The 21,694-nt window shown below is 36.5% G+C and overlaps 3 protein-coding genes across 3 annotated transcripts; 1 reads left to right on the top strand and 2 right to left on the bottom strand.

The window, feature by feature from the left end:
• Window positions 1–6: 6 nt before the first annotated feature.
• On the bottom strand, window positions 7–7,522 carry LOC125254966 (josephin-1-like). The gene is made up of 5 exons (XM_048169786.1): window positions 7,364–7,522; window positions 6,249–6,927; window positions 6,031–6,159; window positions 1,568–1,762; window positions 7–1,489 (listed from the first exon to the last, which is right to left on the bottom strand). The coding sequence occupies exons 2-5, from the start codon at window positions 6,530–6,532 to the stop codon at window positions 1,390–1,392; spliced, it is 708 nt and encodes a 235-aa protein (XP_048025743.1). The 5' UTR covers window positions 6,533–6,927; window positions 7,364–7,522; the 3' UTR covers window positions 7–1,389.
• A 786-nt stretch (window positions 7,523–8,308) lies between these two features.
• On the bottom strand, window positions 8,309–17,858 carry xrcc6 (X-ray repair complementing defective repair in Chinese hamster cells 6). Its single transcript, XM_048169785.1, has 12 exons — window positions 17,568–17,858; window positions 17,332–17,444; window positions 17,089–17,230; window positions 16,769–17,020; window positions 16,491–16,677; window positions 15,776–15,962; window positions 13,337–13,505; window positions 13,047–13,208; window positions 12,589–12,718; window positions 12,398–12,498; window positions 12,196–12,312; window positions 8,309–8,757 (listed from the first exon to the last, which is right to left on the bottom strand). Exons 1-12 carry the CDS (start codon window positions 17,635–17,637, stop codon window positions 8,555–8,557), a joined length of 1,833 nt encoding a protein of 610 aa, XP_048025742.1. The 5' UTR covers window positions 17,638–17,858; the 3' UTR covers window positions 8,309–8,554.
• A 699-nt stretch (window positions 17,859–18,557) lies between these two features.
• desi1b (desumoylating isopeptidase 1b) lies at window positions 18,558–20,978 on the top strand. Its single transcript, XM_048169787.1, has 6 exons — window positions 18,558–19,132; window positions 19,363–19,384; window positions 19,582–19,651; window positions 20,195–20,304; window positions 20,506–20,628; window positions 20,730–20,978. The coding sequence occupies exons 1-6, from the start codon at window positions 19,045–19,047 to the stop codon at window positions 20,818–20,820; spliced, it is 504 nt and encodes a 167-aa protein (XP_048025744.1). The 5' UTR covers window positions 18,558–19,044; the 3' UTR covers window positions 20,821–20,978.
• The last annotated feature ends 716 nt before the right edge of the window (window positions 20,979–21,694 follow it).

Raw genomic sequence — 21,694 nt, forward strand, 5'->3', positions numbered from 1 at the left:
ACTACATTTTATACATACAAAGACATTTTAATGATGTCACAGCACATTTTACATCATACATAAAGTGCCATCATAAGCATTTTATTTGAATGGAAAACAATGGCATGAGCACATGTTGTCCCCATCTCCCTGAAAAAGAGACGTGGGGATTTAGATTGTCATGGCAAAAGAATCTATTCATCTCTACAGTATTACAAAGCACCCTGTGTATGGACATGTGGAATGTTCCTTTTAAGTTGTAGTATCTGATTTGAGTGTCTATAATCTTTTTGAAGTGTTTTACACAATGTGTTGAAGATCGTTTTTAATAAGTGAAATTGAATACAGTTGGATCTGAAGATAACCTGAGATGCATTAGACTTCCCTTTGTGTAATCTGCTCCCTCTGTAAACAGTTTAAGGCCATATTAATCAAATATCAATCAAAGATTAATTAACTTGCCAGATTTAGAGACCTCCGCCTTTCTAACTATTAGCATTTTCTATGTAAATGTACATACAACCGTTTTGTTTAACAACACAGTTTTTGGCAGTTGACATTTTTTTACTACCAACACTCACCTGTTCTATTTTCTTACGTGTGGTCTAGGATTCAACAAGTCTAACCTTAACCGTTTAACAAGAAAGAGTGTCGAGAGCAACCATTTAAGGTAAGAGATTGACAAGTGACCTTTTTGGTAACTTTAGGAAACTAACACAAAACATCCAATTACTGTGGTGCCATGCTATACTGTGATACACAGGAAACAACTCATCTGTCACTATGCCATTAAATATGTAGGGAACGGTTAAGCAGGGGCTACTGGTGTTCCTTCTCTAAATCTTCAAGTACATGTCATGCACTAAGTAAGTACATATGCACCCCTGTGTTCAAAAAATCCAGTTGGTTAAACGAATATCTTTTTACGGTGACCTGTAATGTGTGGCGGACATTTCAAACGATCACATGGCTGCACGGGAAAATCACATGGAAAGAGAGAAGAAGTGAGGATGACAGGTGATGAACAAGGAGAACACATCACTAAGAATTCCATAACTTCTCACTTTCAAGTCAGAAAACAGTACAAAGTAAAAGAAAGAATCAACGTATAAAAAATTCATCAGAATCCCAAATACCAAACAAAATTCTTTGCGTAGTGTTTAGTTGTCTTGTGATATCCCTGTGTGTGTTCTTTTCTGCTTCTCTCTCGATGGCAAGAGTCCAGCGGTGTGTGTGTAAACAAAGTCTGAGCAGTGTGCTTTCATGACTGGTTGAGCGCAACTCCATTTGCTGCTCTTTAAAAGGGTCCCTGATTGAACCTCACATTTCCCTCCTGAGCATGAACTTGAGAAACCTCCAAAAACAAAACAAAAAACCTAACTAAAACAAAAAAGCGATCCAAAACATTCATCAGTTATCAGACCTCCACGTCTGGTGGACTTCCACCTCCTCTGGCACGACCAATAGGAGTTCACAGTTCTTCCCTCGAAGCTGGTGACGCAAGAACTTCCTGGGAAATTATCAGAATGACAGCTAGAGATAAAACAGACCTTCGCATTAAAACCGACCGCTACTTTCTCACACCTACCTCAGTTCATCAGCTGTTCCGATAGCATGAGGACTGCGCAGTTTGGAGTCCAAGTTATAGTAGACTCCTCCTACTTCTCGAACTCCAATCCAGTGCTGCCGCTTGAGGGGCAGTCGCAGCGGCCCCCAGCGCAGATTGGATGGCACATTCAAGATGAAACCAGTGACGTTCGGCAGTGCAATGCTGCCAACGTCCCTGTGGGATAACAAATACATAGGCCAAAAAAAATTTATATCACATTAATGGCCCACCTATTAATTTATTAAACAAAAATTGATTAAAAATGCAATTCATACATACAATGACTAAAATGCATCTCTTCTATGATGACCATGTTTTTAAAGGGATAGTTCACCCAAAAATGAAAATGTGATGTTTATCTGCTTACCCCCAGCGCATCCAAGATGTAGGTGACTTTGTTTCTTCAGTAGAACACAAATGATGATTTTTAACTCCAACCGTTGCCATCTGTCAGTCAAATAATGCTAGTGGATGGGAACTTCTACTATAAGAGTAAATAAAACTTGCATAGACAAGTCCAAATTAAACCCTGCGGATCGTGACGACACATTGATGTCCTAAGACACGAAACGATCGGTTTGTGTGATAAACCGAACAGTATTTATATCATTTTTTAACTCTAATACACCACTATGTCCACCTGCGTTCAGCACTCGATTCGTAAGGTCTGATCGCGCTCTGACAGCGGCAGTGATGTCTCGCTCTCATTGAAGTATATGCGTGAGACATCACTGCCACTGTCAGAGCACGATCAGACCTCACTAAGCGAATGCTGAACGTGGTTGGACATAGTGGTGTATTAGAGTTAAAAAATGATATAAATACTGTTCGGTTTATCGCACAAACCGATCGTTTCGTGTCTTAGGACATCAATGTGTCGTCACAATCCGCAGGGTTTAATTTGGACTTGTCTATGCAAGTTTTATTTACTCTTATAGTAGAAGTTCCCATCCACTCGCATTATTTGACTGACAGACGGCAACGGTTGAAAGTTAAAAATCATCATTTGTGTTCTACTGAAGAAACAAAGTCACCTACATCTTGGATGCGCTGGGGGTAAGCAGATAAACATCAAATTTTCATTTTTGGGTGAACTATCCCTTTAACTTCGGGGGCATAAAATTAAAGGGACAGTTCACCCAAAAATTAAGATTCTGTCACTATTTACTCACCCTCACTAAACTTGGTTTCACTTTATTTTGATGGTCTCTTTAACACATTCTGTTGACTGTAAGTTGCACCTACATGTCTACTAACTCATTTAAGCATGTGCCGGTATATGGTAATATGATATATCACAATAATGAACATGCACGATATTGTTATCGTGGGCACTTCAAAATACCGTCAATAATTATTTATTACAAATTATTCTGATTTTTAGAATGCATTTTAAGAATACTTTTTACCCATCAACCGTTTAAAATGCACAAAACAGCTGTATGCTGCGTCAAAGAGGCACGCGCTAATGTAAACAAGCCCAACACGCATGAGCAGCGCATGGCGGAACGAGTGAAGATGCCGCTGAATGAAAATGCATATTCACGCTCTGACAGCAGATGGTACTGCCAGAACAGCAGAAACGCAGCGGTATTTAAATGTTTCAAACAGCCATTCAGATTTTTATATTCGCAATGATGCTCATCACTGCACCAAATACTTAAAGACTTAATGCCATTTATTTTCAAATTTAAACATTTTTATATTTTAATTTGGACTACAGAATGCCCTAGGTTTTGTTTGCATATGTTCTGATTCTGTTCATTCACACTTTACAATAAGGCTTCATTAGTTTTAGTTTACATAAACTGAAAATGAAAAAAAAAAAAAAAAACATGAAAAAAAAAAACTTATAAAACATTAATCTTAATGTTAATTTCAACATTTAATAACATTATTAAAATCAAAAAGTTGTAACTGTATTATTTAATGGAGCTGAGCTAACACGAACAAACAGTTATTAAACCTTTTATAGCATGACAACACTTTTTTTTTTTTTGCAAATTATTTCAATATCGTGATAGTAACGTATACCGTGATAAAAGCTTCAGCAATTATTGCAACATGAAAATTTGATACCATCACATGGCTACTCTCAGAGTATTAGTAGACTGCAGTGTTTCCCATACATTAACTAGACTGTGGCAGCCTGCCACATTCTAATTTGTCCCGCCACAGTCTCAAAATAGGCCTGGTTTAAATAACGATTGATAATTGCGCTCTTTTATATGGCAAAATAAATAACTTAATTGGTGCTAGTCTTTCGTGTACTATATTCAAAGTCATCTGAAGCCATTCCATAGCTTCATGTGAGGGACAGAATAATATGTACATTGTTAAATTTAAGTTCACGGAAACTCGTCTTCCCTCCGCAGCAGCTGTCAATCATTCTCTGTTCAGGACTCAAACAGCGCATCACGTTCGGTAACGACAGTCAGCACGGTAAAACTCTCCAATATGATATATTCTCATTATAATACTTGATATGTAGATAAAGGACTGTGTATTTGCATAAAATGACTTAATCTTGCAGGAGTTTATTGCCGTTTCTGAACGATGACATCATACTACAGTGTGTCTGTTAGAACGCACAACACAACGACTATGAAATGGCGTCACACGCACAATAACTGGAATTTAAAAGTGAAAAGAAACATGATCAATAAACTGTTAGATGTAGATATACACAGCACAGGGATTCTCTTTGCGCCGTGAACTTTTCAATGCGCAGCGCAACTGCGCGCTGTGACTCCATATTGCTTCAAGCACATCATTCTGCATCTGGGATGCGCATAAGCGGTTTGTGCTGCTGTTTTGAAGCGTTTCATATTATCATGGTTTTGCACACTGAAAGATTATTAATAGCCTATTTTGTTCTGTAGCATCTGTCATATCTTGTTGCCTCATTAAAAAGCTGCACAATACATTTCAAATAAACTTCTTTTAATCTTAGATTATTATAAATATGTCTTGACATTCATATATAAATATAAATCAAATATAAATAGTTTTTTTCATTTCAAAGAATACAAATAGTAATTTTAATCTTTTTATTAACATATTTAGATTTTATAAAATTACTGTGCAAAACTTTTTTTTCAAGAATTAGGCTAGCATACTTTTTGCTGCTGAATTATATAGTCACCTAATTATTTATTTATTTATTTAATTAGCTTATGATTATATATTTTTATTCATTTGTTATTTTTCTCTATAATGAAGTAGTGTGTTTAGTGCATTCTGGATTGTGTTTAACAAATCAAAGAGTGACCATTAGTTCCACAAATACAGATGTATAAATACTAATTACTCCACTAATTATTCTATAAATAAATTAATTTCACAAAGGTAACCTCTTTTGCTATATATTTTTATTGGTTTATATGTATACTCTACATGTTTGGCCACTTACGAACTATCATTTAGCCTACTATATGTTGTATAAGTGACTTAAGTGCCCTACCATCACCAATAAATAAATTACTATCAGAGCACAAAATTGTTTACAAGAGAACAAATTTCTTCATTGATCTAATCACTTACATTTTGCTCTCAGAATGCACCAGATTTATACATTTAAATTTAAAATGTACAAAATTTTCCTACGGGGGGGTGCATGCCCCCCGACCCCCCTAGAGGGACCGATGTCCACCCACCACAGTCTCACAAAATCCTGTGGGAAACACTGTAGGGTTAGGGTTACAATAAGCTGACATGTACTTGCAAAATTACTTAAAGTCAGTAGAATTTCTGTTGGGGGACAATCACAATAAACATTTAGCAGATCTTAAGCAAAGTTACTTAAAGTCAACAGAATGTTTCAAAGGGACCATAAAATATAAAGTGTTACCCCAAACTGTTATGACTTACTTTATTCTGTGGATCATAAAAGAACATATTTTGAAGATATTTGGTTCCCATTGACTTCCATTGTATGGACATAAAAATACAATAGAAGACAATAGGAACCAAAACAGTTTGATTACTACTTTTTTTTTTTTTTTTTTTTTTTTTTTTTTTTAGAAATCTTTTATGTGCTGCAAAATAAAGAAATGCATACAGGTTTAGAAGAGTTTTTTTTTTTTAATTGTTTCTTTACTTTACTAACACAAATGCTTCACTGCTTTATTATATGAAGAAAATTTTGTCTGTCTAATCAAGTCATGTGTTGCATTAGACAGGAAATTATATCATAGAGAGGAACCTAGCAGACGCTCATCACTTTGTGTAAAGGTCAACAAGTCTCTTAAAATATCAAATATTAGATTTGTTATGACAAGGCAAAGGTTATTTCAGGGCAGGCAAAAAATATCAAGTGGTGCAACTTTTCTTGAAAATTATATGAAATGTTTTTCAAAACCAACAGGAATTCAATTTCTTGGCACATGTGATTTAAACCAGATTTTTGAAAGATTTAAAACCACAACAGTATAATAAAATACCTTCTCTTGTCCCACCAAACAGCCTCAAACCCACGGGTCTGCAATGCAGCCATGATGACATTCACATCATAGTTACCATTACCCAGCATGTTTTTCTTGTGGGGTGTGACCAAAGTGCTAGGAGAGAGCCTGAAAAAGAAAGAGGAAGCAGAAGTATGCACACAAAAAAATCCCAACATTAGACCACTTCAGATTTAACAATACATCTTAGCACTGACCTCTGGTAGATGTCCTGAAGTGCATCACGGCTGAATGCTGCTCCGTCCTGGAAGACATTGTTTAGGGCATGCAGAGCGCACAGCTCTCGATGCTGCTTTTCGTGATAAATGGCGGGAGGTTGTGACGAGGTGGGGGGCGTTCCAGCATTTGGCCTATCCTCTAACTCAGACCCACGTCCACCGACGGCTTCTCCTTTCTGCTTGCTTACCTTCCATGGCATACAACCCAGCTCCTGAAAACCCCCGACCCCCCTCCCCTTACCAGAACATGGAGTACTCCCCATTCCTGCTGCTATGTCACCACTATCATCTCCACAGCAACCTCTCAGCTGCTTGGGATGAGTGGCAAGGGGAGGGGAGTTTGCTACTGGGATGAAAGGTGAGCCAGTGCACCTTGCAGTGAATCAGTGAAAATAAGCACCCGTGGAAACCGACCACTTCTTCTCAGAAGCAGACTCGACTGTGTCCTCTTTCTGTGTTCTTCATGTTGTTATTGCACAAAGACTTGCTGAGCACCATAGTAACCACTAGGGCAGAGAAGTTCTTTCCATTTTGGCTGACACCAGGGTGGAAAAGACAGTTTGACTCGTACAGCTGACCGGGACTAAATGGGTCAGCAGTGCAGGATCCTGGCAACTGCCATAGAAGACCACTGGGAGAACTGCAGAGATAACCTTGGCTTTAGAGGAAGAAAGAAACACAACAAGAGACTGATTATAAATCAGATTTTTAAAAAAAAAACAGAAGAAGAAAGGAAAATGCTTCAGTCTGAACATTAATTAGCGTTTAACCGAGTGGCAAGTCTAAACAGGAACGCTTTTGACACCTCTAAGGCTAATGTGCAGTTGTGCCCAGGATGACTGCATTGGGAATGGCTGTACAAAACTTCCTGCCAACTGACAGGATGGGTGTATATGACTTATTAACAGACAGAAACGACACTCAACACTTCGTACGCAAGTTTAACGAGATATTTTAAGACATGCCATATTTCTCTTTGAGCTTTCAACTACTGCGTTCAGACCAATTTGACACTCTGGCTACGTGCTACTCGTGATAGCAACGGATAAAACGGCATCTTTCAAAGTCTCAGTGTCATCATTCCCAGCACATACCTCTGTCTGCACACGATATGTTCCAGTCTAGGTTGCTTTCGTTCCTCAAACTTGGTGTTTTCGCGTCCACTCCTTGAGTTGTTTATTCCTTTGTCTCTTGTACTTTTTCCTTGCAGCTCTCTGGCTCAACGTGAGCATGCGCAAAACGTCATTGGCTTTCCGCTGGCTTGCGTCACGAGCAGGTTGCATCCCATGGGACTGTCAAACACATCTCGGTCGCCCACATTAGGAAATTAATAAGAGACTATATCTTTTTGGAAACATTAATTATCCTTTTTTTTTTTTTTCAATATAAAAATATTTTGGGATTGTGTAGGGTCTGTTCTGTATAAACAGCTCACTAGGTCTGTGCCTTATTGGTTTAGCAGAAAATAAGATCCAGACATCAATATTTACATCTGCTGTAATTTCAAACATCTGTGGCAAATGAGTAGTCACCCTTCTGTTTGTTTTCATTTAGTGCTAATGAGAAAACAAATGACAATGCCTGATGACTTCATTCCAGATGTTCTGGAAGCCCATAAACTAGTAACTGTTTATTAGTTGCATAACAAAATAATAAGTATCAGATATATTTGCATGCATAGGCTTGGGATGGAAGGAATCTGTATTTTTCTTTTGATTTAAAACAAGTTTAACAGAGCTGAGAGAATTAAACAAACTAGTTACTGAAATTGTAATTAAATTAGCTGAAATAATAAATAAAAACATACAAGAGTTTGGATTTGTAAAACTGCATGAAGGACAGGCACTCAATTTACCAGGCATAAATTCTGTATTCTACAGTACCAACCTCCTTAGTATCAATTAACAATATTAATAAATGTTTTCATACTTATTCAAAAGTTGAAACAAAGTTCAACATTCCTTTACTGTAATGTATTAAATCATGCCAATACCGGCTTAATAAAGCAAAAATAGCAAAAGAATAAATAGCAAACAAAGTGAAATAAGATGTTTAATGCTGTCAGAACTACAAATTTCAAGCTTTTATTGCATATGTTATGATAACAGTCAATGCTGAACGAAATTATATGTGACGTGCACTAGATAGGCAAGACTGACTCAAAATGACAGTGACTTAAAATGCGCAGACATACAAATCTTTCTGTATTTATGTTATGAACAAGTATGGAATCAAGGTGTCATGTTTTTCCCCCCAAATACGGGCAAGGCTTTAAGAACATTAGCTTATTTAGAGAGCTGCATGGTCAGGGCATCTATAAGCTCCTGTTTCTTGGTTCCTGTTGTACGTATTCCAAACTGCTTGCATGCATCTTTTAGCAGAGGAACTGTCAGTTTGCCCAAGGTGCCCTTTGCGACAAGGTTTTTCAGCTCTTCCTCAGACATCTCAACTTTGGGCTTCTTTTCAGCACCACCACCACCAGATTCAGCTGTGCAAAAGGATGAGACAATTCAAGTCAAGATTCTTTCAAGGTTTCTGAAAGTAGTGGCACTGTTACTAAAAACATAAAAGGCCAGTCTCTGGAAGTTAGCATACAGAAGTAATACAGTCATTTTTAATGCATACTGAACCATGCTGCTCTGTCTCCCACAGTGTTATATTTTATTAGGCATGTTTTCAAAAAGACAAAAAAAAAAAAAAAGAATAAAACCCTATTTTTCCCCATTCAATATAACTATACAGTATAATAATAGTATTGTTAAAATATTTTATTTTATTATTATTTAAATTAATTTAACCAATAAAGAAATACATATCTATTGCAATAATACTATTATACTGTAAAATAATTTTTTTTTTAAATTATGAAATACTTTTTTAATTTTAAACATTAAATAAACATTAATATAAACATTAAACTATATAGCTTTAAGAGACCTTAAAACCTACACTACCAGTCAAAAGTTTTTGAAAGGTAAGATTTTTTAATATTTTTAAAAGAAGTCTCTTCTGCGCAGCAATGCTTCATTTATTAGTTCCAAAAATTACAGCAAAAACAGTAATATTGTGAAATAATTTTACAATTTAAAGTAACTGTTTTCTATTTGAATATATTTTAAAATGCAGTTTATTTCTGTGATGGCAAAGCTGAATTTTCAGCGTTACTCTAGTCTTCAGTGTCACATGATCCTTCAGAAATCATTCTAATATGCCGATTTGCTGCTCAAGAAACATTTATTATTATCAATGTTGAAAACAGTGTTGAAATATAAAGCTTTTGCAACATTATAAATGTCTATACTGTCACTTTTGATAAATTTAATGCATCCTTGCTGAATAAAAGTATTAATTTCTTTAATTTCTTTCCAAAAAACAAACAAACAAAAAACTCTTACCGACCCCAAACCTTTGTGATGTTACAAAAGCTTTCGATTTCAGATATGCTGTATTTTTTGAACTTTCTATTCTTCAAATAATCCTGAAAGAAAATCTGTACACAACTGTTTTCAACATTAATAGTAAATATTTCTTGAGCAGCAAATCAGCATATTAGAATGTAGCATCTGGAGCAGACACACAATTATTCATTTAATTTATTGAATAATCCACAAACTCTCCCTCACAAGGCCTGTTAATTCCATCCCCCACAACTGCAACACAGAGACGGGATAGGTGTCCTGTTCCTATTTTATTGCTGTCAGGAATGTGCAGAAGACTCTGACTTCATTCTTTCTGAGAAGGACAAATAAACCCTCTTAACCCATTTTAGCCCACCAGCAACTATAGTTGCCGCAGTGTATGCTTGTCATTTTCCTTTTGTAAGTTTTTTTCTAGATGTTTTCCATGTTTTATTTCTCAATGAAATGCAAGAAAACATCCAAATAAAGGATTTCAAGAACAAAAAAAAGATATTCACTTCCTTCCTGTGACATGGGGGTGTCAACTTCCAACCCCTACTTCCAGGAAGCATAGCGAAGGCAAACCCTCCCAAAGAAAAGTAATTTTCATGTTAATATTAAGAATTTTTTGTTGACATGTATATATCTACATAATCATGAGGGTCTCTAGAATCATCCAAACAAAACAAATCTTACAAGAGATCTATAGTTTTTTTTTTTTTTTTTATACTTAGTCAAAAGTCCAAGCGGCAATTATAGTTGCCGGTGGGCAAATGACTTGTAAGTACATATATCATGGGAAAATGGGGTATACTCTGTTTAATGGGTTAATAAATCAAGGTTATTGGTCTTGTTTAGTGCTTTTTGCTTTCATACTATTTTATATTGTTATATATTATATATTGTTATTTGTTAATTAATTTATTTTTTAAATTAATTTATTTTTTGTTTGTTTGTTATATGTGACCCTGGACTACAAAACCAATCATAAGGGTCAATTTTTTTAAATTAAGATATATACATAATCTAAAAGCTTAATATATATAAGATTTCCATTGATGTATGGTTTGTTATGATATGACATTTGGCCGAGACACAACTATTTGAAAATCTGGAATCTGAAGGTGCAAAAAAAATCTAAATATTGAGAAAATTGCCTTAAAGTTGACCAAATGAAGTCCTTAACAATGTATATCCATTCACAAAAAGAATTTTTTATATATTTACAGTAGAAAATTTACAAACTATCTTAATTGAACATGATCTTTACTTAATATCCTAATGGTTTTTGGTATTAAAGAAAAAAAAAAAAAATCAATAATTTTGACCCATACAATGTATTGTTTGCTATTGCTACAAATATACCCATGCAACTTATGACTGGGTTTGTGGTCCAGGGTCACATATAGATGTAGTTTTTTCTAATGAACAATGTAATTTAACTTTTTTGATTCACAATGCTCTGTTGGAGCAACTTAATGGCTGCACTTTATTCTGCACTATGTTCCACCATTTTAAAACAAACAGATTTGTTGTTTGATGCGTTTTCATATTCAAGAGATTATAAGCTAGATGCAGCTTTTTTGTGTTCGCATTGAATGTTCTTTGACTTTTATTGATCTGTTGATCTGTTAAAAGCAGTTATTTTGAGATAGATGCATAAATGTTCTCCTCCTATTCAAATTTTACATTGAAGGGGTGCATACAACATATTTGCCCACCGGCAACTATAGTTGCCGCACATTCAAACACGTTTTTTAAGAAGAAAAACAAAAACCTGGGGAAAATAAATGCAGAACATGTTCACATAGGACACTATTAACAGGACTACATGCATGAAACCATTCAGAAAAATTTGGCCACAAATGGTTAATCCTATATACTCTATATATAACCACATGAGAAATGTATAAACGTGTATCCAATTTTCCCCTCTCATGATTTTCCTTTTATAGGCTTTATTCTATGTATTAATTCTCTCTTTTGAACTATTTTGGTATTAATGTTTCAAAGTTGCAAATTTATAGTTAACTAAAATCACATGGATAGCATGTTTGGTATCTACGGACTCCAACTTTAGTTTCCTATTTGGTAATTTATGTTACATGTTACTAACTCTGTGACACATTAGCATTATAAGAATCTAGAAGGTTCTTCTCTCAAACATCACGAGCTGCTCGCATTTAAATGGACACAGTGCTGCACTTCAGTGGCCAGTTATCAGTCAGCTGTGGAGAATCACCATTTCATTTACTCGCCAACACAGATTTGTTAATTGTTGACCCTCGCTGAGATTCTAGGTGTGTTCCTCACACAGCTGCTCAATGGTGCCATCATGCAGTGCTGTCGCAAGCAAAACTATATATGCAAGAAATAAATGTATTTGAAAACAGCATTTTTTCAATGGATCAAACATTTTAGGTCGAAAAATATGTAAATCCGTATCAATAAAAAAAAAAAAAAAAAAAAAAAAAAATCACATCCCTCATTAATGCTTTACTTCAATATAAAATCATCTGAAATCTCACCAGGTTTGCGTTTAGCTGCAGGCTTCCCTTCTGGGTTATAATCAGGAGGATAGACTAAATCTTTGAACTCCTGAACCAGTGGGCCAAGACGATCATCTATCATATTTACCTTGGGCACTGAGAGAGCATAAAGAGTATGAGAATGTTGTAGGATAAAATGATAAAAATGATCCATTTAAAACAATCAGAACACAAGAAATACTTGTCAGATCCTCAATGGGCTCAGGTGCGAGCATATCAAGAGCCAAAGCCTCCAGATTCCTGTAGTGCTGTTGCAGCATTGGGTTTTCAAATGAATCACTCCTGTAAATAAAGAACACTTGCAGTACAAATCAGCTAAAACTCCATGAAAAATGCAATTACAGCATGCATGACTAGTGGAAAACCACACACCTGTATTTAAAGCGGAGCTTGTGCACAATCTCTTTCATCTTGTCCACCTGCTCATCGGAGGCTGTGGGACCCTCGTGAGCATCCACAGTGCGTATATCATCAGCAAAGGGAAGAAATATCACATGGAAGCCTAAAATATAGTATCCCACAATTTGATATTACTATTTGATATATATAAAAAAATCAATTAGCCATATAGTTTAATGTAACATGTTCAGTGTAAATCAGGGATGGGCAACTTCGGTCCTGAAGGACCACAGTCCTGCAGAGTTTAGCTCCAACCCTAATGAAACACACCTGAACAAGCTAATCAATGTCTTCAGGATTACTTGAAAGTTACAGACAGATGAGTTTTTATCAGGGTTGGAGCTAAACTCTGCAGGACAGCAGCCCTCCAGGAGAAAAGCTGCCCATTCCTGGTGTAAATGAACATATCTGACAGTCTTGACTGCAGATACCTGGAGGTGTTGCCTGGGTTTGACTCTGATCCAGCTCCTCTCTTTGGGGAACTAGTGCTACAAACCTAGGTGGAGTGTTACGACGAGGGATGTATCTGCACAATGCAAATACATTTTTTTCACTGCACTTCAGAAGCAGAGCTGTAAACATACAGGAGCTCCCTATAATAAACAAAACAAAAATAAGGAACGGCACATCTGCTTTTCAAAATATGAAAAAAATAAACTGTTAAGAAAATATATGGGTTGAACTGAAAGAGGTGCTTAGACATCAACAAATGAAGACCTGCCTGCTATCTGCTCCTCCTCAGGGTATATGAAGAGTGCAGGTCGTAAATGATGGTGCAGTTTGAGGCGGTCCATGGGCTTAAACCCCATCAGCACCAAATTTGGATCATCAAACTTCTTAATCTCATCCACCTCATCCTTTTCCATCACAATCTGTTTCTTCCCATAAACCTTCATAGTTAAGTAGTAAGTTAATTTGTATGATAAGAAAATATAATAACTTTTAAGTAAAAGGGTCACATACAGCAAATAAAACTTATACAGCTTTGTTATTGATTTTGATTCAAAGTGACCTCTTGTCATGGGGTTAGAAGTGTTGCATTATTCCAAATAAACAGATTTCTGCCTGGCATTCATTTGTGAATCGCTTTCTGTGCAATTGCTGCATTTGTAGATCCCCACATGCATTTGTGGATTTTGAAACATTTCTTTTGTCAAAACATGCAGACAAATCCATAAATAAGTGGACTCAACCCACCATCTACTTAAGCCAATCAGATAACAGCCATTTGCACAGACCAATCATTGCACACTCTCACTCCAACCAATCATGATTTGCTTTACAATTAGGTGGTCTTGCCCTGAAATGACTTTGCTCATTCATCTGCATTGGCTCAAATAGGAATTATAAGGCCCATAAAATTGGTACAGTAAAAGATGTTTAAAATTTGGATTTCATTAGACAGTGTATCAAGCCAAACCACAGTATTGTATTTTATGAGCCTCTGAAAATGCCAAAGAAACAGCACTTTACATCTCTGTTATGGGAACAGTACATTATGGAAGTGTCACGTTATTCAAGATAGAACAGAAAAAGCATCAATAAGTAGCTGAATAATGAATAACTGGATTCAGCCTTGTGATTAACATGCTAGTTTGTGTAATAGGTGAAATTACTCAACAGCGTTTCCCACTTCTTCAGTCAAGCAGCTTTAACGACACACAAGCAGCTCTGTGGATCGAACGATCTATAGAGCATTATAAATAGTATCTTAAACATTAAAGGTGCCCTAGAATCAAAAATTGAATTTACCTTGGCATAGTTGAATAACAAGAGTTCAGTACATGGAAAAGACATACATTGAGTTTCAAACTCCATTGCTTCCTCCTTCTTACATAAATCTCATTTGTTTAAAAGACCCCCGAAGAACAGGTGAATCTCAACATAACACAGACTGTTACGTAACAGTCGGGATCATTAATATGTAAGACCCCAATATTTGCATATGCCAGCCCATGTTCAAGGCATTACACAAGGGCAGCCAGTATTAACGTCTGGATCTGTGCACAGCTGAATCATCAGACTAGGGCAGGGAGCGCGAGATTTAAAGGGGCCGCAGCCTGAATCGGTGCATAGTTAATGACGCCCCAAAATTAGGCATTTAAAAAAATTAATTAAAAAAAAATCTATGGGGTATTTTGAGCTGAAACTTCACAGACACATTCAGGGGACACCTTAGACTTATATTACATCTTGTGAAAGAACGTTCTAGGGCACCTTTAAATACATGTATTACGATTCCCTTTTGTGTTTGTAGAGAAGATATAGGTGGGTTCTTTTAAATGTGCGGCAGGTTGTTGCATTCCAAAGAGATATCATGCATTTGATAACATTTGGTATTATACAATGATATTATGTCCTATATTTGTCACCGCAGCTGTGCTTTAAAAGGCAAAAATCAGCCATTGTGCCATGTCTTACATCATGTCTACCTTGTGCGAGGCTGTTATGGACACATCAATGCGAATGTGCGTGCAGTCACAGTATCACTGATTATATAATATAATGGGTTGCTTTTGGCACAGTTGTGCCGCTTGTGTTCGGTGTAGAGAGGGTGTTACTGATCATGATGCTTGGGATCTGTGAATGATCATAATTTGTGTATAATCCTGGAAATATACAGAAGCCTTAAACTCCAATAATCAGGGTGTTTTAACCACACAAACAGCACTTCAGCTCAGTTTGAACAAAGTGCCCATAGAATACAGTTCCTTTCAGTTGTGCAAAATGAATCTGTTCCTGCCCCAAGTGTAAAGCCAAACGTGATTGGTTGTAGCAAGAACGTACTACAATTGGTCAGTGCAATGTGGCCGTTATTTGATTGGCTTGAGTAAACGGTGGGCGGAGTCCACTTATTTGTGGATTTATCTACACATCTTGATGCTAGAAGAGTTAAAAATCTACAAATGCTTGCAGGGATCTACAAATCCACAGAAAGAGTCGTGTTTGTGACATTAAAATGACATTTGCAAATAAAATGTGTTTTTTTTTGTGAATTTTATTAATTCTTGTGAAACTCTACATTTATTTATTTGTGGCTCTTAATCTATTTATTTGTGAACCTGATTAATTTTAGTGAATCTCTTTACATGTATTTGTGAATTTCAATCTATTTAATTGGAATAATGCAACAATTTGAACCCCATATCTAGTGCTTTACCTGTGCCCTCTTCATATCATTTGGCAAAAGTATGCCCCCATTGTGGGTGTGGAAGTAACGGGTTTTAGTGCGCACAGGTTCATTAGTATCTCTGTAAAGTCTGACGGCAGGAGGTTTGGTGGCAGTCCTGGCCAACACATATACACCGATTGCCAGATTGACACCTTCTCCGAGCGAGAATGTTAACCTTGAAAACAAATAGGTGTAAATCAAAGAACTGCATTCTGGAGCCATTTTGTCCAAGAAACAATGTTGCATTTTTTTCCAATGTTTAAAAGGATTAAAACCACATGAAATCAATTTATTTTCTGGAATAATGCAGTGTTTATGATAAATTATTTATCTGTAAATGATTTTTAATCATTTAATCATCACAGCAATTAGCAAATGACAATGATTCCAACGATCCAGTCAATTCTCAATGTACAAAATCAAATCCCACCATTTTTTTTCTCGTTTGAAAAGAATTTTTGTTTAGATGGGTCACAGTGGGAAAGAATTTGCAATTCGGATCGCAATTTTTCTATTTCATGCCGACTATAAATTGATTTTTTTCATGCCTGAAGCAAACTGTATTAAAATCCATTCACAAACACTACAGAAAAATATTAGCTGCTATACACATTTTCCCCTGCATGGACATGCAAAAAGCTCCAGCATCCCTGCATAAGACAAATGGTTCAGAGAATGAATGGGCATGGTGCTGTGCATTTACCTGCTTTGAGCTCTTTTCTTCAACTCTTTAGCTCTGACCCTCTTCTTCAAGTCCTCGAGTTTCCTGCAGGGCTCAACCTGGACGCCAAGCTCACTTTCATCTTCTGGAGGGCTTACAATATCACAAAAGAACAGGGAAACATCGAACCCTCCAGGCTTTGTGAGGTGCATCAAGTCTATGACCACACCTGAGGAGCAAACAGAACACAGGCTATACAACGTCCATCATTTGCCACTGAATCAGTGTCATTTTCCCCTTCAATTGTCTCAATTGTCTACCTGTCTCTTTAAGGTCAGAAGCTTTTGTACGAGCCTGTCTGTCTTTAGCGGCGTCTCCTCCGTGAGGGTCATCCCTGCATGTGAAGATCATGAGGCGCTTGTGTGACAGTCGCAACTTGATGTCACTGTAAAGGTTGGAGCAGCACCATAGAGCCTCTCCGAGGGAAGTTTCCCCACTGCCCAGGGTCTTTTCAGCCAACTGAGCTCCTTTCTCACCCTGCAGTTTATCAATATCCTGTACACGCTGAGCTCCTGAGAAGGGAACAATGAGATCACCAACAAATACGCAATCTGAAAAGCATAAAGAGTGAGTTACCCACCAGGAGAATCCAAGTCGTGGTAAATGTAGACATGCTTGAAGGTGTTTCTGGGGTTCTTGCTCTGCTCAGTCCCATAGAACACCAAAGCGACCAGATCTTTGTCACTGCTTATGATCTTACTAGTGTACACACTGCGCACACACTAGATACAAGGGAGAATAACGTCTATTAGAAATGCACAGGAATTAAATACTGTGAAAACAAAAATAATGAGCAAATAAAGCTTGTTACAGTTAGACTTACCTGCATAGTCATGTCAAAATTTGATGGCTCTCCATCCTCACCCTTGATGAACATCTCTTTGGATGCATCAACCAAAAACACCAGGCTGTCACGGCCACTGATTTTGTAATCACCTATTAATTTAAAAGTTACAAAGAATTTATGTGTAATTACATCTTAATTTAATATATGGAAGTTTAATGGAAGACAAAACAATATATTGACTCAATTAATGCAGTTAAATTAGCTGTGCTAACCTCCAGAGTCTTCCTCGTCCTGCTCAACTTCATCGTCTTCGTTTCGATAGTACTCTCCCCAGTCCGCCATTACTCTTTACTTTCTCTAAGAACCGTGTCAGTGTTGCTTTTTAAATACAGCTGGGGGAAAACTAAACAATTTTTCTTAAACTTAGGATCAGGCACTTTTCTCCTTTGAACAAGAGAACTTTGATTCCCTACCGCGCATGCATCCAGTGCGCCACAATTTGAGTGACAGCTCCACTAGCGTATCAGAGGCGAGTATTGAACAGCAAGAACCAATGGCAAGACAAGAGCGAAGTGACTGGTTAATCCAAGCAAGAGGAAGTAAACAAACGTTTCTGAGAACGGCTTTAGCAGTTTAACAAATACTGTTTAAAGTGTTTATATACGTATTTACCATTTGTAATTGTACTCTGAAGGCAGAATTTAAAAAATATATATATTAAATTAAAAAAAAAAAAACATTAAGGGGGTCATACTGGCCATGAACGAATCGTTCTTTTCACTCGGATCTTTTCTATGAATGTATTGAATCGGTTCTCAAAAAAAGGTCTCGCGAGTGAACCGACAAAATTTCCTTTCGAACTTGCCCGACTCGTGATGAGTGAGCATTTGAAGGTGACTAGGGCAAAAATAAACGCAAATTAGATAAATTACTGTATGGCTGCAACAAACTGAACTGGAGCTGATTTACAACACATCCCTTATTAATAAATGTAATCGAAAATCGACAATAAACAGACATATTTTTACTGAAAAGTTTTAGAGCATGTTTATGCCATGACGGGATGTCACTTAAAGGGATATTTCACCCAAAAATGAAAATGCTGTCATCAGTTACTCACATAGAAGTTTTTTCAAACTTGTATAAATTTCTTTGTTCTGTTGAACACAAAGGAAGATATTTTGAATAAAGTTTGAAACAACTTGAGGGTGAGTAAATGATGACAGAATTTTCATTTTTGGGTGAACTATCCCTTTAATGATGTAGAAAATTGCTGTATCAGGTTTTTGAACCAGTTTATTTGAAACGAACTGTTCAAACGAACCGATTCGCGAAAATCACTAGTTGATTCAGTGTTGGGCATGAACATCGTCATGCGTGTTTTAGTTTGCCATCTAGCGTTTTGGAGGATATTACAGATGTTTGGTAAGTTACTGTATCTGTGCTGCCATTGGTCGGTGCCCCAATGAATAAGCACAAATTTGTCACAACCGGTACCAAAATATCTTGAGTCACTGCGACGAAGTAACCCGTGAACGCTGTGTCGGACCTGTTCATCATTTTCTAGAAATAATTTAAACCCTCAAAGAACGCGTCCTTGTGTGAATGTTTAATGCGATTATTGTGCCAGCAAAACAGTGAAGTCTGGTTTTTCGAGTTCAGTCAGAGCGAGGAAAAACTAAGTTTCAGTTTGCTAGCAGTAGCATTTGGTTTTTGTTTGTAAACACACGTTTGTCTAAAGTCGTAGCGATGGCTGATGGAAGTTCTTACAACGTGAATTTGTACATTTATGACCTGTCAAAGGGACTGGCCCGTCAGCTGAGTCCCATGATGTTAGGTGAGTTCTTCAGCTTGCCCGGATAAAGTTGTTGTTGGGATGTTGGTGACGCTTCTAGAATAGAGCTTCATGATTTTGTGTTGAATTTTTTTTTTTTTTTTTTTTTTTTGTGACAAAATATGATATTTTATACATTTTAGAGTAAATTTACTTCATTTAAATAACCTTGTCACTTTTGGAAATATGTAAAGAAATGCCTGACAAAAATTCTTCTTTATCTAAACTGGCAGGAAAGCAAGTCGAAGGAATATGGTGAGTATTTTTAACCTTTTTTCAAAACTTGCTACTTTTTATCAGGCAGCAGAATTAGATATACAATGGGGTCCAAAGGTCTGAGACTAACACTAGTGAAAAATGTTTTGGTTTTTTCTTCTAACTTAATAATAATAAAAATGATTAAATTAAACAGTCTTTATTTGAATGTATTGTTCTTTGATTACTTAATGAAGGCACACATCAGTAGTGGTTTATGGGGAAGAGTTTTTCTTTGGAGGAGGGGGCATCACAAGCTGCTATCCGGTAAGAAATGATCAATGGATCTTTATGCATTAAACTAGTTTATTGCTTAAAATCAACATGGGATCAAAATGGACAATTCTTATATTTTGTGGAATATTGCAGTATTTATTATAAACTCTTTTTTTTCTGTGCGCATCATATTTTTTTCTTTTAAAAATTCATGTGTCGTCGTAAACTTTAATCAAAACTTCCCCTCCCTCTTGCAATGTCATCTCTTCTTTTTTCTAATGGCATGTTTTAGTCAGCATGAGGGCGGGACAACCTGTCGCTCACATGAGATCACAGCAGTTAGTAAATAGTAAACCACAATGATCCAACGATCCAATCAATTCCCAATGGACAAAATCAATTCCCTCCCTATATTTTTTTCTTGTTTGAGAATCCATTACACTCAGATATATCTCACAATAGGAAGAAAAGACTATCAAAACTTCTGTTTCATGCTGGCTTAAAGATATGTTCAAGTTTAAGTCTATGACAAAGTACTAGGGCCTAATGAGTAATTGTAACCCATCATAATCATGAAATACTCTCATGTTTCAGGGTGGTACTATTCTAGGCATGCCCGATTCCACAGTGGACCTTGGAAACACAGAAGTTCCCCGGGACCTCTTTCTGGAATATCTGTCTTCGCTCAGGGAGTCTACTTACAGGTCAGTATATTTTTGCATTTAACATTAAACTGCAATGATGGTTAAAATTCTGTCATTTTTTTAATCAGAATATTTTTCTACTGTAATACTGAGAGACAAAATATTGCAGACGTTGCTCTCATTATTTTTTCTATTCTGTTTGCTCAGAAATTACACCCTTTTACACATGATAATCTGTACTTCCTCCTTTTCTGTCCACAGCCCTGAAAAATACCACATTTTTGAACACAACTGCAACACCTTCAGTTCTGAGGTTGCACAGTTTTTAACAGGAAGAAAGATTCCCTCATACATCACTGAGCTCCCATCTGAGGTGCTCGCTACGTAAGTTTGCCCTTACAACTTTGCAATCAAATATGGCATTGACATTAGTGGTAGTATTAATAATAACTGGCTTGATATCTGGCATAATTTCTTTTCCATAGACCTTTTGGACAAGCACTCCGTCCTTTTCTAGATTCGGTCACTATCACTCCATCGGGGAACATGGGCATGAATGGATATGGCCAGAGGTAGATCTGGCTTCATCTAAGAATGTATTATTACAACAGTCATAAAGAGTCACACAGTGCCTTTCCAGATAAGAGAATCGTGTAAACAAAAATAGCTTTTATATCAAAGCAGGTCTTCTAGTTTTTCTGCTCAGTGCCTTTTCATAAAGTGATAACTTTTCAGTCTGTTGACCTTTTTAATGTTTCCTTCAGTGATCTGTGATGCATACAGACGGACCAATTAGTCTGTATAGTTGAATTTCCAGTACGTTTAAATGGCACACAAACTGCCCCTGTGGAAATGTGCCAAAGTAATATAAAGTAATATATAAATAGATTAAATGTGCCAAAGCAAATTGTGGCAGGATTACCCTCATCGGTCTGCAGGTGTCTCTGTCCTACCTCAACATGATCTATTACTTCAGATACTTTGAGAGTAATACAGGATGAGAATAATGTTCCTTATTCTTAAAAAATAAGCTGTTGTGATTGATACTTATTTGAAGAGTTGAATGTTCCTCTTTATTTAGAGTCCCTTATTTATGTGTAAAACAAAGACTATTCATTCTCCTTTACTGTTAATAGAGGCCATAATGTGCAGTACTCATTTTCAGTCTAACTCAGTCAGTCTTTCAATACATGTTACAGTCAGTCAATTCCTTTGTACTTTGCTGATTATTGATACTTACTGTGTTGCAAGTTGTTATCTAAACCTTACCTTTACTCTGAACAGTTAACCTTTATATCAATCCTATAGTGTCTTGAATATATTATACACTGCACTCAAGATGGTTTAAGGAGATCAATGTTATAGGAAGCACAATAAGTGTTATAAAATGTACAGGTATCACTAGCAATGGACCCATTGGTGGAGTTGTTGTATTTCTCAAGTCTTTTGA

The sequence above is a fragment of the Megalobrama amblycephala genome, linkage group LG20 (assembly GCF_018812025.1).
Source record: "Megalobrama amblycephala isolate DHTTF-2021 linkage group LG20, ASM1881202v1, whole genome shotgun sequence".
In the NCBI taxonomy this organism is placed as follows: domain Eukaryota; kingdom Metazoa; phylum Chordata; class Actinopteri; order Cypriniformes; family Xenocyprididae; genus Megalobrama; species Megalobrama amblycephala.

Excerpts from the sequence above, each read along its gene's own strand:
- xrcc6 (XM_048169785.1), bottom strand. The coding sequence starts at position 17,637 with ATGGCGGACTGGGGAGAGTACTATCGAAACGAAGACGATGAAGTTGAG. Across the intron at positions 17,231-17,331 it reads ATTTTGACATGACTATGCAG|TGTGTGCGCAGTGTGTACAC; the intron begins GTAAGTCTAACT and ends CCTTGTATCTAG. Across the intron at positions 17,021-17,088 it reads CCACGACTTGGATTCTCCTG|GAGCTCAGCGTGTACAGGAT; the intron begins GTGGGTAACTCA and ends TTCCCTTCTCAG.
- LOC125254966 (XM_048169786.1), bottom strand. The coding sequence starts at position 6,532 with ATGGGGAGTACTCCATGTTCTGGTAAGGGGAGGGGGGTCGGGGGTTTT. Across the intron at positions 6,160-6,248 it reads CTTCAGGACATCTACCAGAG|GCTCTCTCCTAGCACTTTGG; the intron begins GTCAGTGCTAAG and ends TTTCTTTTTCAG. Across the intron at positions 1,490-1,567 it reads GGAACAGCTGATGAACTGAG|GAAGTTCTTGCGTCACCAGC; the intron begins GTAGGTGTGAGA and ends ATAATTTCCCAG.
- desi1b (XM_048169787.1), top strand. The coding sequence starts at position 19,045 with ATGGCTGATGGAAGTTCTTACAACGTGAATTTGTACATTTATGACCTG. Across the intron at positions 19,652-20,194 it reads GCATCACAAGCTGCTATCCG|GGTGGTACTATTCTAGGCAT; the intron begins GTAAGAAATGAT and ends CTCATGTTTCAG. Across the intron at positions 20,629-20,729 it reads CCATCTGAGGTGCTCGCTAC|ACCTTTTGGACAAGCACTCC; the intron begins GTAAGTTTGCCC and ends TCTTTTCCATAG.